The 15,090-nt window shown below is 39.9% G+C and overlaps 1 protein-coding gene across 2 annotated transcripts in view; it reads left to right on the top strand.

Moving 5' to 3' along the window:
- Window positions 1-15,090, top strand: part of prkcbb (protein kinase C, beta b) — a 134,193-nt gene that overhangs the window by 110,071 nt on the left and 9,032 nt on the right. Inside the window, exon 17 of one of the 2 annotated variants that reach the window (XM_084743390.1) lies at window positions 6,336-6,671. The exons of the other annotated variant lie outside the window; for it this stretch is intronic. Coding sequence (XP_084599516.1) covers window positions 6,336-6,512 — 177 coding nt within the window. The 3' untranslated portion in view covers window positions 6,513-6,671. Of the gene's footprint in view, window positions 1-6,335; window positions 6,672-15,090 lie in introns of those variants that run through there. 2 annotated transcript variants of the gene reach the window in all.

Genomic DNA, 15,090 nt, shown 5'->3' with positions numbered 1-15,090 from the left:
TACTTGGTTTTGCAAAGGAATAATACATTTACTTGAGTAGAGTTTTTGGCTACTCTACCCACCTCTGCTAACCTCCTCTATTTTCCTTCGACACCTGTCTTTTCTTCTTACTGTTCTCATACTCATCTGTTCACTTCCAATGTGATGTTGTCTCTTCCCTTCTTCTGTATGGGACAATGCACACAGGTAAGTCAGGAAATAATGATAATGATGATGATGATGATGATGATGATGATGATGATGATGATGATGATGGATGTGTGACAGGTGTGTGATGATAATAACACCAGGAATGTCGGTAATGGTGATTGTGAAGATGATGATGATGATGAGAAAGGTGCAATGATGGATGTGGGTTGCTAGAAGACACTCAATATGGTGAAGATGCTGGCAATTCACCATATTTGCACAGCTGCCATTTTCTTCTGACGTCACACTCAGAGAAGGAAGCTGAAAAATTGTATTTCCAGGTTGCAAGTGGTATAAAGATAGGGAATCTGAACTGACAGCTAACATTAGCATGTAACCGCTGAATGGCTAACATTACTGTTTGACAGTGTTCCATGATACAATAGAAAAAGCTTTAATTAATTGTAAAACTCACTAGATGTAAACAGTCTTGCAGTGTGATGTTAATTGTCATGCTGTCTCTTGTCCAATTATGTAAGCTAAGCAACAGTGGTGCAATCTCTCCGGAGCTGATTTTGTAAAGGTATTTTGTAAAGCATTAGCCTTTCCTGCTGTACTTACTAAAGGGCTAACTACCTTCACTTTTCCAGCCGAGGGGAAACAGACGAGACTTTTCTTTTTCTTGAGAAGCTGCAGCGTTTATAACCTGACACACTGTAACCTGTACTGTTCATTTACTGCCAGATTGAAAATTTTCTGCTCTGCTATGAGCAGCACTTTGGGTAACCAGATGATAAGGGGTGAAATTCTGGACAGGGAATTTGGGGTTATGTGGCTGCAGTGTGTGTGGCCTCCTCGTTACATTACATTCAGGGTCAGTGAACAGTAAAATACATTTAAAACTCAACACAAAAATGTTATTTTTGTTCAGTCAACTGTCTGTCCTTTGGAAAACAAAACATGATGACTGTTCAGTGCAGCAGTTTTAAATTTTACTGTATCACCAAGTCAAGCATCCTCAACATTTTTTACTTCAAATGATGGAATACAGACAGCTCTCTTTTTAGCTTTTTTGTATTATCCATCACTATAACAGTGATAATTTTTGGGACAAACAGGACAAGACTCGAGATTCGGGACAATTGCCCATAATTCAGGACTGTCCTGAATGTTTCAGAACGTCTGGTCGCCCTTACAGCACTTTCACTGCCTTATCCCTTTAAGGACCCACGCTACGCTACGACATGTCATGGTAAACTGCCATCCCATGGGAATGTGTTGCTTTGTAAGAAAAAATCCACTCTGTCTCAGCCCTATACCAGAATTAAGCATTAAATAATAATAACGGGACTGTTAGCTAGAAAGCGGTTTGATGTAATTGTTAGCTAATGGGTTATTAATTATGTTGTTTTAGCTTGTAAAATGGCCCAATGTGTGCATTTTTTCCACTGCTGATCAATTTTGAAGCGGTGACATGCTAACAATTTGTCAGATTCTCTATGTTTATACAATTTACAACCCAGAACACAGCAGAACAACATTGAAGCTTTCACCCTAAATGTGATGTCAGAGGAAAATCATGTGAATATGGTGAATGACAGTTACAAACAATGAACAATGGTGACAACAATACTGGCTGTGGTGGTGAAGTTTTTTATATTTTGACCAATTTTGAATTCACATTTGTTTGACCGGTCCTCCGCTGTTGAAGTACAACACAAAATGGGTGTCTGGTGCATTCACATTCTGCACGAGCTGAAATAGTTTCTGTCTTCGTCGGGGTTATGCTGAGTTTAGTGAAAACCTCAAGGGAAGACGTCCACACAGTGACCTCAAACGACTGTGTTTGTCTTTTTCTGTGCTGTGCTTTTTTTTTTACGACAAAATTAGTTTGATCGTAACTAGAGTCAGAATGATGTCATCTTGTACCGAGACTCACACACACGCACCATAGCATGTGCACACACTCACACAGCCTTAGGCCAGACTGCTGCTAAAGAGTTTTTCTGAGTTGTGCTTTTTATGCAGCTGTCTTGGCCCGCTGGGGTTTTGTGTGTGTGTGTGTGTGTGTGTGTGTGTGTGTGTGTGTGTGTGTGTATTCTAATGCTGCAGTGTGTATTCTTGCTTGTGTGTGCGTATACGATCTACACGTGTGGATGTTAGAGGTCACCATTAGGACCTGGCTGTGTTTTAACACTCAGGTGTGTTTCTGCAGAGACCTCTGATGTGACTACTAACACATGTTGTCTGATCTCTCCTCCTCTCTTCTCTCCCTCTGTATCAGCTTCTTCTCCGTTTGATCTCGTCTTTCTAACATCTCTTGTCTTTCACCTCTCCGCGCCGTCGATTGCTATATATCTCTCGCCGTCTTTCTTCTTTCCTTCTTAGAACAAATAAAGGTTCAGATTTTTTGAAGCACCATTGTGTTTATACTGCATGAAAGTTTAGGGTTCAGTTTAGCGTCTGAAGGTGGTCCTTTGATCTTTTTTGGTGCTCTGCTATCAGACCGATTCGAGCTACGTGTGTGTGTGTGTGTGTGTGTGTGTGTGTGTGTGTGTGTGTGTGTGTGTGTGTGTGTGTGTGTGTGTGTTGTTTTGAAGAGGGGCTATTTCTGATAAAAACCAACTCAAACCATTTTTCTTCAGAGTGGTGTATGCTGCTGTTTTTGTGCAGATGATTGTTTATGAAGGATGTTTGATGCTTTCACTGGCAGCCTCACTTTGGTCAGAAGTTAGTTTCCTAACTCTTTGCGATTATGGTCTGCTTGTGGTTTCACACACTGCGAATGCCTTTGAAAAGTCTGTTTGATGGTTGATCAGATGAGCTTTTTAATGTGTTACTGACTGACTGACTGACTGACCAACTGACTGGTTGATTTATTGATTCATCCGACAGATAAAGAATGCTCCTGCCATCACCGCCATCTTAATTTGTTATTGTCCATCTGTCTGTCCATCAAGCAATCTGTTGTCAGTCCATTTATCCATCCATCCACCTAAAGACCATCCATCCATCCTTCCACCAATCCATCTGTCTGTTCACTGTTCACCGCTGCCATGCATCAACCCACCTGTCCTTACACATTTTTATTTGTCCTTTTCTCTGTGTTCACAGTTTTCTCATGTTTATGTCTGTTTATTTGCATGCTCAGGGCTCAGTCTCAAATGAAACCTGTGGAGTGCACTACTATTCATTGAAACCTCACAGTATAGCAGTTAAAGTTATATCAGAATTTTTAAATCTTACAGAAACATCTCACCCTTTCTTCGCCCTGCAATTTGTATGGCTCGTAGTTTGACCCGAATCAAATGCAAAGAAATCACCTTTGTTCTTTGAAAGGGGCGTTTCACCAAAACCAAACCACGTTAAAGCTGGGGTATGCAGTTTATTTTTGGTGTCACTGGGGTCCAAAAATGAGTGCTGTTGTCCAAAAGGTCAAGTTGGAGCCATAGATGGTCTTCTGCAGCCTCCTCGTCTTCAGACTCGTGCAAACTCAGGCATATAATAACAAGTGAAAATGAGTCCTACACTGTAAGTTGATCAGCTGTTTATAAATGTCGGCTGTCTATCACAGAAAAGCTAAGCCCATTATCCTGAAAACAAAAGCTGTTCCAAAAATACATGCTCTGGATTTTGAGTTCAGTGACTGGCTGCCAGACTCCATTAACATATTGCTCAATTTAACCGTTATAAATATCTACTCCATCTAAGAGATTAGTAGTGATTTGTTACAACTCATAAACAGGCATTTACTTATTCAGTGAACATTCAGCATTAATTTGAGCTCTAATAAATATGGAATGGGCAAACAAAAACATAAGTTACAGGCTGGAATGGAAATATCAAAGGAGGACACCATGGCTGTAGTGTTGTTGTCAGAGAAGCCAATATTTCAGCTTGACAGGTTTCCTTAATCTAATCTGGTCATTTTGTGATTTATTACAGTAAATATATGACAGATTTCTCCTTGATTCATAATGTAATTCAAGTGATCTAAGAGAAAACTAGACTTGTGCTGCTCCTCTTGGCTCTGTTTAAGTATTTGATTTGAGTGTCATATGGAGATGCTCACCACATCAGCCGCCAATTTTTGGCTGAGGTGTCGTGTGCTGAATTGATGCTTCTAAACTTTGTGGCACTTGTTTCATTTCCCTATATTCCAGACTCTTCCCATCTGGTTCCCCAAACAGGTTAAAACAAACGCAAGTAATTAGCGGCAAATACTATTTGACCCTGGTGTATTTCTCATTTCACATATTTCCCCAAACTATAAACAGTCTGGCTTAATTTCATTTGGTTTTCCGAGTTACAGAGATTTAATGAGTTTGTAGTTTTCCTCTGGGTGATGTTGTCAGAGGACACCGAATCCTTGTTGTGTTAATTAAAGCTCAGTGCAGTGATAGAGATGGAAAAAAGAGGAACAGCTCAGCCCAAAGTCACTGCGAGGCATACTGTCGGGAAAATATAGTTTTCAAGTTAATAACTTGTTTTATGTATTTAGATGGACGCACATCTCATGGGTATATAAGCTCTTTTTGGGTTCCCAGTGGTCATAGCGAGGATATGAAGTGGACTGAAATGAACAATGACTTCATCTTTTTTTTTTTTACTTGAGAAAATAATTCTACCTAATGCAAACTGCACAATGAACACTAAGTGTATATTCTCAATTGCAAGAATAGGTGTGAACATTTTCAATTAGTGGATGTGATTTCAATATGATGACATTTAATTGTCAGAATATCTCAAATTATGCTGCTCCTCAGCTTGGTTTATCATATCTCAGCAGGTCTCCACAGCTGCAGCATATAATTAACCCACAATTAACCCACAATTACACCATAATCATCTCATGGCTTTGGGCCTTTTCTGGTACGAAGATTTAGAAGTTCCTGTTAAATACAAGTTTTACAGCCAAAAAAATCAAAATGGCATACAAAGGAAAATTTTTCTTGGTTATTTACTTATTGCCATGTTAGAGTGTTTTTTGAGTGAAATTCTCATTATCAAAAAGTTCAACACATCCTCAAACCTAAGGACATCAAATAAAAGGGTTGATTGTCAGTTACTCACAAAATAACGTGGAGAGTACCGTTACTATGTAACAAAAGTCACCTGACATAACACACACACGTTTATATTGTAAAAGAATCACAGTTTGGTCTGGTTTAGGCACAAAAACTACTTGGTTAGGTTTAGGAAAGGCTTGTGGTTTGGGTTAAAACAACTATGTTACATATATGGCTAGGTATTGTTTAAAAAAATATGATACTAATACCAATACCAGCACCCTTTAAGTGATACCAATACCAACTGAGTACTTCATTCAGTACCTTTTTTTCAAAGGTTCTTCTTAATGAAAAATGCCTGCAGTGATTGGTTGCAAGCAAAACAATAAACATTTTTTTTCTAGATCTGGCTACCAAAAGGATTGAATGCAGGTATCATTTGACTGGAGAAGTTTCAATACTACTTGGTACTGAGTTACCAGTCGATACCTTAAAAGTACGGATACCCTGCACTAGTTACGTATGTCATGTGACAGAAGTGATAACATACACGTGATGACATATGTCACTTGACTTTACACGTGTCGTTGACATTGTAAAATGTTATTCTTCTCCTGTCATACTTACTACGTCCACTAGGGGGCGACGCCTAAAATAAATGGGCATACAAGTTGGAATAAGCTGCTTGCACTTTTGACCACCACACCCATTTTCCTTGGTGAGGACAGACTGAAAAGTTAGAGCGCCATGCTTTACACTTTGTAGTAAACAAAGTAGTGCACTACTTCAGGACGTTTGAGACTTCAGTGACCATGTTCTGTTTAAAATCAGAGTTGAATATGTTTCAAATGTTTGAAAAAGGAAAGCATGTATCTGAGGCGTGCTTGATTTATACTTTCCTGAGAGTGGTATTTTTGTATCACTTTGAAGGTGATAAAAATGACCTTTTATTCACAAAGAGAGTTGAATCAAGCACACCTCATGTACTGGCACCTTGTTCTCATATTTGAAACCATGTTCAAGTAATGTCATCTCACACCCTGGTTCAACCCTGCCATTCCCCTTCTTTTGTTTTCCTCTCCTTCTTCCCTCAACCCCACCCCACCCCAATCCATCCATTCCTCTCCATCCCCGCTCCTCCCCTTCCCGATCCCCCCTCCCCCCTTGTACTCGATCCCTCCCCACCCTCCTCAACAGTGCGGACGGGAAGCCGAGAACTTTGACCGTTTTTTCACGCGCCACCCGCCGGTGCTGACCCCTCCCGATGAGGAAGTGATTCAGAACCTGGACCAGGACGAGTTCCAGGGATTCTCCTTTATCAACCCAGAGTTCCCAGGAGCCTCTGCTACCACCACTGCCACCGAGCAGGCTTGATTTCAGCTCATGCATGGACACATGGAATTACACACACCAACATACTTATAATAATTTTGCCCATTATCAACCCTGTGAACCCTGGAATACACAAACACACACACACACACACACACACACACACACACACACACACACACACACACACACACAAACAAACCCATATAAATTTTAAAAATCCTGGAAATGAGTTGTGCTGTCTCAGAACCAAGAAGCTATGACTTAAATTGACACACAGACAGCATACACACAATAACACTTGTGCACACATTTGTTCACACTGCTGCAACCTGGATGATGAAATGATGCAGTTTGAAAATGTTGTAATAGATGCAGCACTCTAGTGCGTCTTCAAAAATACAATTTTGATTCACTTAGGGTGAATTTAAAGATCTTTTAAGGTGTGGCTGTATGAGGTGCTTATCCATTGTCAGTCTATTACCTGGAGTAAATATTGGTCGATACACCCCCAGTATGAAGTAACAGCAGGGGCACTGGTGTAGGAAGCTAAGGGTTTGGTTGCTGACAGGGTCAGTAGCCAAACCTATTTTAATCACCTAGAAATAAATATCAATTTAAGTGTACTGTACCTGGAATATTTTCCCCGCTGTATCTTGCCATCAGACAGCCCTTTCCAACAGGAAAAAAATCATTTGCTGGTCTACTGCTGCCTTGATTGGTTAGTTTGTCTGCATCATCCTGTGTCGATGTTTTAAAGCAGGGCTGTCAAACAAACATACAGCCCACCAAAAGGTCCAATCTGGCCCTCTGGATGATTTTCAAAGTGTCAGTAATTACAGTTTTTGAATAAAATGCACCGCTCGTCCTGATTTGTCCACCAGGCAGATGGTAACAGCGACAGGCCCTGTGCTGGATACACTTTTGTAGATCCCACATGATCACAGGTTTTGTGACATAACACTGTCAGTTGTAGGCTACTGTTCATACAGGAGAGAAATAGACGCAGAATGTTGGGTTTTCCAAGAGATATGGACCAGTTCCTATTTCCAGTTTTTGCTATTTAATGTGTAATGACAGTAGATCAGACTGAATGTGAAAAAACTAAGACATATTGTTGAAATTGCATTTATCTATTTTATAAGTGGATGTTTTATTAACTGTAAAAGAAAGGAAAAAATTGGATTGGTTTTTATTTATAGGTTGTTATGCGGTGGTTTTACTGATCTGGCCCACTTGAGATGAAATTGGGCTGTATGTGGCCCATGAACTAAAATTAGTTTAGATTTAAGTATTAGTGGTTTCCTGTCTGAAAAAGCTGTCTGACTACAAGGTAAAGTGGTGAAAATATTTTAAATATGGCATACAGTTAAACTAATATAGATTTTTTTAGGTGTCTTAAATACATTTTGCTGCTCTGTCCACCGCAGTACAGTGTTTAGCTTCCTACACTCCTGCTGCTTGTCCAACCTGGGGCGTATCAACTACCATCCACTTTAAGTAATACACTGACTATGGATAACTGCCTCATACAACCCCACTTAAATAATCCAAACTATCCTATTTAACTTGGTGATCAGCTTTTTCAGATTATTGTTCAAGCTTGGAAGTCCACAAGTTTGTTGAATCTGGGATGATTTTCAACTTGTGTTGCACTCAGTGTGAACAAAGTGTTTGTGCTTCATCAGAGGATTAGAAATTAATGGTGACCCTTAAAGCTTCTTTAAAAAAATTGGATTTAAATTGCGGGACAAAAATGATTGAATAATAATGCATTCACTGACACAAATGCAGTAAATTTACAGCCCAACTACAGAATATCGAGTCCCCCTGCACATACAAATACACCACTGCATCATTCACATATAACATATCTTCAACATTCCATGTTGACTTTTTTTGGTGAAAATTGTGGTTTAACTTTTCTTTTAGTCATTCCTCGGCTATTCCAGCGCATTCTGAGTTCGGCCTGTAATTCTGGTGTGCTTTTTATTCAGTGTATAATAATGATAGTTTCTGTATGTTTATCCTTATCTTAGCTAAAACTGGAATGCTTCACATACTTGTGCATGAGTTTCTATATCAATAACAGCCCTGGACTTGGTTTCCCAGCAGCATTTTAGCATCTTATCTCTGCTAATGTCCATCTGCTGCCATTGTGTGGCTGTTTTTCTTGATTTTAAAATATGTATTTAAAAAAAAAAACACGGAATATGATTTTACCCAGTGTGACAGTGCAAGATCAGACTCAACAAATATTAGAATTTCTATGTGTCTTATTTGATGTTCAGCACTTAAATCATGATGGTAAAATGCTGTTGGGAAATGCACTCTTATATAGGCTTTGAGTCAGTTGAATAGATAGATTATACTACTTCTTATACTTTTTCTGTTATCTAGTATTTAAGCAATGAAAGAGACTAGCAGTTAGTTTCTTTGTGTTTGACAAAAGCATGATTCCGATACCTGTTTGTTTACAACGAATGTATGTGTGCACATGTATGGTTTATATGTGTGCGAAGAAGTACTGTGGATGAAAGACTTTACATTTGCATTTATGTATGTGTCTATACCTGCCCAGCACCTTGCCTGGCCTCTTTAGCATTTGTTTGTAAGGTGATTGTTTGCACCCCCGTCATATGAAGCAGTATAGGTATGATCCGCATACTACTTTACTCTGGAAGAGAAAAGAGAAAAGATGGAAGTAGAGAAGAAAAAAAAAGCTGCATTCTTTTTAGCATGCATGCAAATGAAATGGAAGCAATTAGCAAATAATATGAAGTCTCAGTAAATGCCAAGAGGAGAATGCAAGAGACGCTTAATGCTTACTTGGAGTCTGTATGGAGATCTTAATCCAGTCTGAGACAACCTCTTTCAGCCAGGCCAAGGTTAGGCTGTTTGTTCTGCTGTATGTTTCACACATGTAATTTTGGTTTGGATCAAACTGGAAAAATCCAATTGTCCAGACCAAACGAGGCAGGTATGAAAGAGTCCTTAAACCTTGCATTTGAATCAGCATTGACTTTCAGGATTGCAAATTCCATCTTGATAGTTCCTCCAAAGAGACACCTCAGTACCAGAGATGTTTTGCAGGTTAGGATGTGTGGCCTGGAAATGAAAACTGAACTCAGCTTCTTTCTTTCGACATGCAGGTGAAGCACCTGAGCATCTGGAAAAAGTTCCTATGTCCTGAGAAAAGTTTCTCTGGTAGAAAAATAGACTTCAGAAAGATAAGCGGACCAATATATCATGCAGCTGAACTTCTGTGGTCTGTTTTCTTTTTTTTTGGTCAAATGATTGGAGAAGGGATTTGAGGCTTAACTCACTGTGATTGGTGTTTTTCAAGTAGCCATCTGCGTGCGCAATAAGAATTTCCATCCAGACGACAGCAGCAGCAAATGTGAACACAGATTGAAGCTAGGCTCTCTGAAGCAGGAAGATATGCATGTGTGTGATTCGTCTTTAGTTTTCCTTAGCTAGCAATAATGTTGTTGACAGGAGGGCAGAGGTGTTAGTGAACTGAACTTCAGAAAGCTCGTAGTAGGACTGTCATTAGTTTACATACAAGAGGCTATGAGACTTATTGGTAGGCATATTTATTTTGGCCAGAGATACATTTGAATGCAGCTAAAATTGTGTGTAAGTGGCTGAAGTGCTTCCTCATATCACACTCTTCATCACGGAGGGACATCAGGGGAGTTTTTCCTGCCATATTGAGTTTCGCCAGTGTTTATCAGCAGTAGTGGCATGAATTTCTCTGTACAGTATCTGCAGGCAAAGAGGAATAATTCTACAGTAACACAGTAAATTCATCTGAACAACCCCTGTGGTCTCCACAAGCATGACTACTGACAGGACGTTATCTTGAAGATAGTAACTGATGACATATAGATACATTTTAATCAGAAACATGGTGAAAAAATCCCACCTGCAACTAAACTTGAACAAACATCAATATCTAAAAGATATCATCTTTGCAGGACGCTAGCAATGTGTGCTGTGCTTATTCCCGACCAGTAGGACAGATGGTAAAGGGTTAGCAGAAAGCTGAGGGAGTGAAGGTCTGATCCCATTGGGACTGGCAAGAATTCAGATTGGAAAGCCATGCACTGAAGATTTCCAAGTTCCCCTTTAGTTGTGTCATCACTGAATCGAATGTTTTCACCAAGAGGCAACCTCCGGGGCTGAAAAACGAAGCCAACGTGGAAGTGCTAAAAGCAGCAGTTCCTCGAATGGCCGCTTGAGGCTGGCTACAAAAGTGAGTCAGTCTCCATTGACCTTTGTATTTCAGTGCCCACCTTTACAGCAGAAATAAACATGTTTACAGCCTGATACAAAGAACAGTTTTGGTCTCTAATTGAACCCGGTCATGACAACTTGTCCGGCCCCAAGATATCACAGAGACCTGGTCCACGTTCTATACAGTCTATGTTTTCACACACGGCCCTCCATGATGCACCGGTGCACTTTGTGGTGGCTGTTTGACGTTTTGACTGGCATGAAAATAAATTAACTGATTTAGGGAAAGTCATAACTAACATCTGGATCAAGTCTGTTCCTGTCTGTTGTCTCAAGTCTTAAATGTTAAACTGCTGATGAGTTCAGCACAGAAGAGCAGCTTTAGTGCGTTCACATTTTATCTACAGTTATCAGTCTGCTGAATGTGTCCATTATCTGTGTCTCCTGTATTATAACAACAACAAATAATTATATATACGTATACATAAATATATATATATATAGCTGTGTCAAATGTTGATATATCCATATAGTTATACACCATGTGGTCAGTATTGCAAAGGATGAGAGAAGTCTTATTCCAGGATTTGTGTTTTTGTTTCTATGATTCCTTCCTGCTGAAGGAGAAGCAAAATTAACTCTGCATGAAAAAATGCTTTTGTTTTACCTTTTTATTAGTTAGGATTTATATACCTTTAACATATTAGGGTGATTTCATGTTTTCTGTGTCAGCAGTGCTTCAAAAAGTGTGATCCGAGCTACTGTTGTGTGCGCTATGTGTGAAAATAATGAAATATATCTAAAGGAGAAAAAGAAGGAAAAAATGCCCTTCACAATGCTTTCCATGTGCCAAATTTTTTGTTTTCCAGGAAAAACAGGCATACCTAAAATAAAGAATTTAAAAGATACGTTAGGGGATGTTTGTTGTGTTTATGTGATGTTTGTTGTATACATTTTGTTGTGCTTCAAAACAAGTGTCGAGTGGACAGTGAAGAAAAGGTAGATAAGAAGGAAGAGAAATTAATGTTATGGAGGGTGGTAGATGGGGTGGGGTTTCTCACCAAACGGGAGAAAGAAAGGTACACAGATGAAAAAGAGAAGAAAAAGGAAGCAGTTCCACGATGAGGAGATGCGAGGAGGAGAGAGGCAGAGGTAGTAAGAGGGGACAGTGGAAAAGGAGGAAGGGAGGGGACGAGTAGGCAAAGCGAGGCTCTGTGAAGCGAGGCAGGCGGCTACGACAGGCTGTGCATATTTCATGGCTGCCACTTATCATAAGAGCCTTTCCCTGATGGGGGAGCGTAGGTCTGATGACTTCAAGGAAATAACATGCAGAACACGGCCTACATATACACAGCCCTGCTGAGCCACTCAACCGCTTCACGCCGCCTCTAAAGCTGCTCCCAATCCACTGTAGTCGAGCCACTGCTGCTGCTTTTACTAGCTGCACATTTACTTTTAATAGGAGGGTTACTGTATCTTGCACCATTTACTATCCCTACTATAGTATAGTATTTACAGCTATGTGCACAAACCACGAACCCCAATTCCAAAATAGTTGAGACGCTGTGTAAAAACACAAATAAAAACAGAATGCAATGATTTAAAAATCCTTTTCAACCTAAACTCAATAGAATACAGTACACAAACAAGATATTTAACTCATTAACTTTATTGTTTTCTGTAATTGTACACTGAATTGTTATGTCGATTCAAAAAAGTTGGGACAGTAACACAGTAGCAAGAATTTTGGGAAAAGAGGACACTAATTGTTGAAGTTTTGAGACCAAGATGTTGTTCTTGTTTGCTATACAACTGAAGTTTCTCAACAGTCATTGTCATATGTTGTAGTTCATAGTGTGCCACACATGTCCAGGAGCAGCCAGGTCTGGACTGCAGGCAAGCCAGTTTAGTACCGGCACCCTTTTACAAAAAAGCCACACTGTTATAACATGCAGAATATGTCTTGGCATTTTCAGGCTGAAATAAGCAGGGGCATCTGTGAAAAAGACGTCTGGATGGCAGCGTATGTTGCTCCAAAACCTGTATGCACCTTTCAGCATTAATGGGGTCTTTACAGCTGTGCAACTTAGCCATGACATGGGCACCAACCCACCCCCATACCATCATAGATGCAGGCCTGTAAACTTTGCAAAGGGAACAATCTGGATGGTCCTTTTCCTCTTTAGCCCGAAGGAAATGACGTCCAAATTTCCAAAACCAGTTTGGAATGTGAACTCGTCAGACCACAGCACACTATGCCACTTTAAGTCATTCAATCTCGGATGAGCTTGGGCCCAGAGAAGTCAGGGGCATTTCTGGATGTTATTGATTTTTATAGCTTTCACATTTCGTGCATTGGATTTGTATATGCAGTGATAAAATGTGTTTACTTAACCCATGTAGTATCCTTGATACAGTCATGTCGGTGTTTAATGCAGTGCTATCTGATGGGTTGTCCCAACTTTTTTGGAATGTGTTGCATTCATCAAATTCAGAATAAATGCATATTTGTAAAAATCAATTAAGTTTGACCATAAAATATCTCCTCTTTGTACTGTATTGAGTTGAATATAGGTTGAAAAGTATTCTCTAATCATTGCATTCCTCCCAACTACTTTGGACCATGGCAGTCATGGTCTGAGCTACAGCACAACGTGATGCATAAAAATGTCTACAACATACCAATTATCCACTGGGAATATGAATGTGAGAAGATCATCATTGAACTGGTTATGGTTCAAAGAAAAACTGTGCCAGTGAGGTTAAACTTTAATGAAGTTAGTCAAACGTGTTGAAATGACCTTTAAGTTCTTTACATCTGAGAGGAAGGTCGAGGCATACGACCATAACAGTGAGACATCTAGCTCAGATGGTTTTAGCATTTGTCACATGGCTGGCTCCAGGATTTTTTCTCTGGTTAGACTAATATGTGGGGTGTTCAAGAAAAAGTTGATTTTTTCAGTAAAAACAGATGCGTCACACAGCTCATTTCATGTAAGTTTAGTTTTTTATTGAATTTGGACAAAGAATATTCATCGAAAAGCCCAATACAAGAGACCACCGAGCAATGACAAAATGTCTTTCATGTTCAAAGGTGAAAGACTTCATCATCACATAGCACCCGTGCAACCATAGTTAATAACACAATAGTGCAACAACAAGAAGTGCATTTATTCCATATGCATAATCAGACAATTGTGCCACAGTTGCTATCACAATGTGATTATTATTAAATTACTAATAAAGCGAAACCAGAAAGTGTAGCAGATTTGGCCTATGCCTGTTAACTGTGCAGACATTTATAAAACAAATTTGCCATCATCACAATCTTAGTCATTTTATTTTATTCATTATTTTCACTCCAGGTGTAAATAGCATTGTTGGCAACAGACACCTTGGTGCTTGCCTCTGCCATGCTGAGTTATATACACCTGGGTGTAAATAACCACATTAGCTTTTCCAACCTGGGTGCAAATATCATCTGCCTATATTTTATGCAGTGAAGGAAATTTCCCTGGTTACTGCATTCTACCTCAACTTGTACATTTTATATGCTGTTATTTATGTTTTAATGTTGGAAAAAGAACTTATTCCTGTTTCGTTGTTGTGCATAACCTGAACAGTTCTTCATACCCCACACCCGTCTTTGTATAACTGCATACTAACATTGTAGTGCAGCTGTATTTTATGCAAATTTATCATAACAGCAATACAAACTCCTGTGTAACAGTAAGTTCCAGCACATAAGCTGTATAAAGTTTGTATTGGAGTGGATGTAATAGCCATGTACACAGTAAGCCGCAGCAGTGCTGGAGTGTGTGTGATAATTAATTCCAAATGTTGCGGCCCCCAAATTAAAGCCAGTGGCTTCAGCACAAAGCAGCCTGCGCTTATCAGCCCAAAACAGGTCAGCGTTCGATACCGCCTTTCATTCACCCTCCTCTCCTCTTCACCTCCCCTTTCCTCTGTGCCTCCCACTCTCCCCGCATCCTCAGCTGACATCGGCTCGTCTCCCGCTAATCCTCTCGTTACTGAAAAGAGATGGGGTGAGAGAGGAAGGGAGAGGTGGAGGGGAGTTAGGAGAGGAGAGGAGAGGAGAGGAGAGGAGAGGAGAGGAGAGGAGAGGAGAGGAGAGGAGAAAAAGAGACGAAAGGGAGGTGTAAAGAGGCAAAGTCTTCTCAGAGTCATGTCTCTCTATTAAAAACACTTCCTCTGGAACACAGTGACTTGAAAAACAATTGTGTGTGTGTTTGCCCTGATGCCACTGTATACTCTAAGCTTTCTATCTATACATCTACACCACAGGCCACTGATATTTATCTCCCTCCCTGTCCTTTGCTGCATCTCTTTCTCTCTTTTTTTCCCTCCATATCTCTGTCTC

This window comes from Lutjanus erythropterus, chromosome 19 (genome assembly GCF_056507025.1).
Source record: "Lutjanus erythropterus isolate fLutEry1 chromosome 19, fLutEry1.hap2, whole genome shotgun sequence".
NCBI classification, from domain to species: domain Eukaryota; kingdom Metazoa; phylum Chordata; class Actinopteri; order Lutjaniformes; family Lutjanidae; genus Lutjanus; species Lutjanus erythropterus.
The sequence above is the reverse complement of the archived record's forward strand: the minus strand, read 5'-3'. Positions and strand labels throughout refer to the sequence as shown.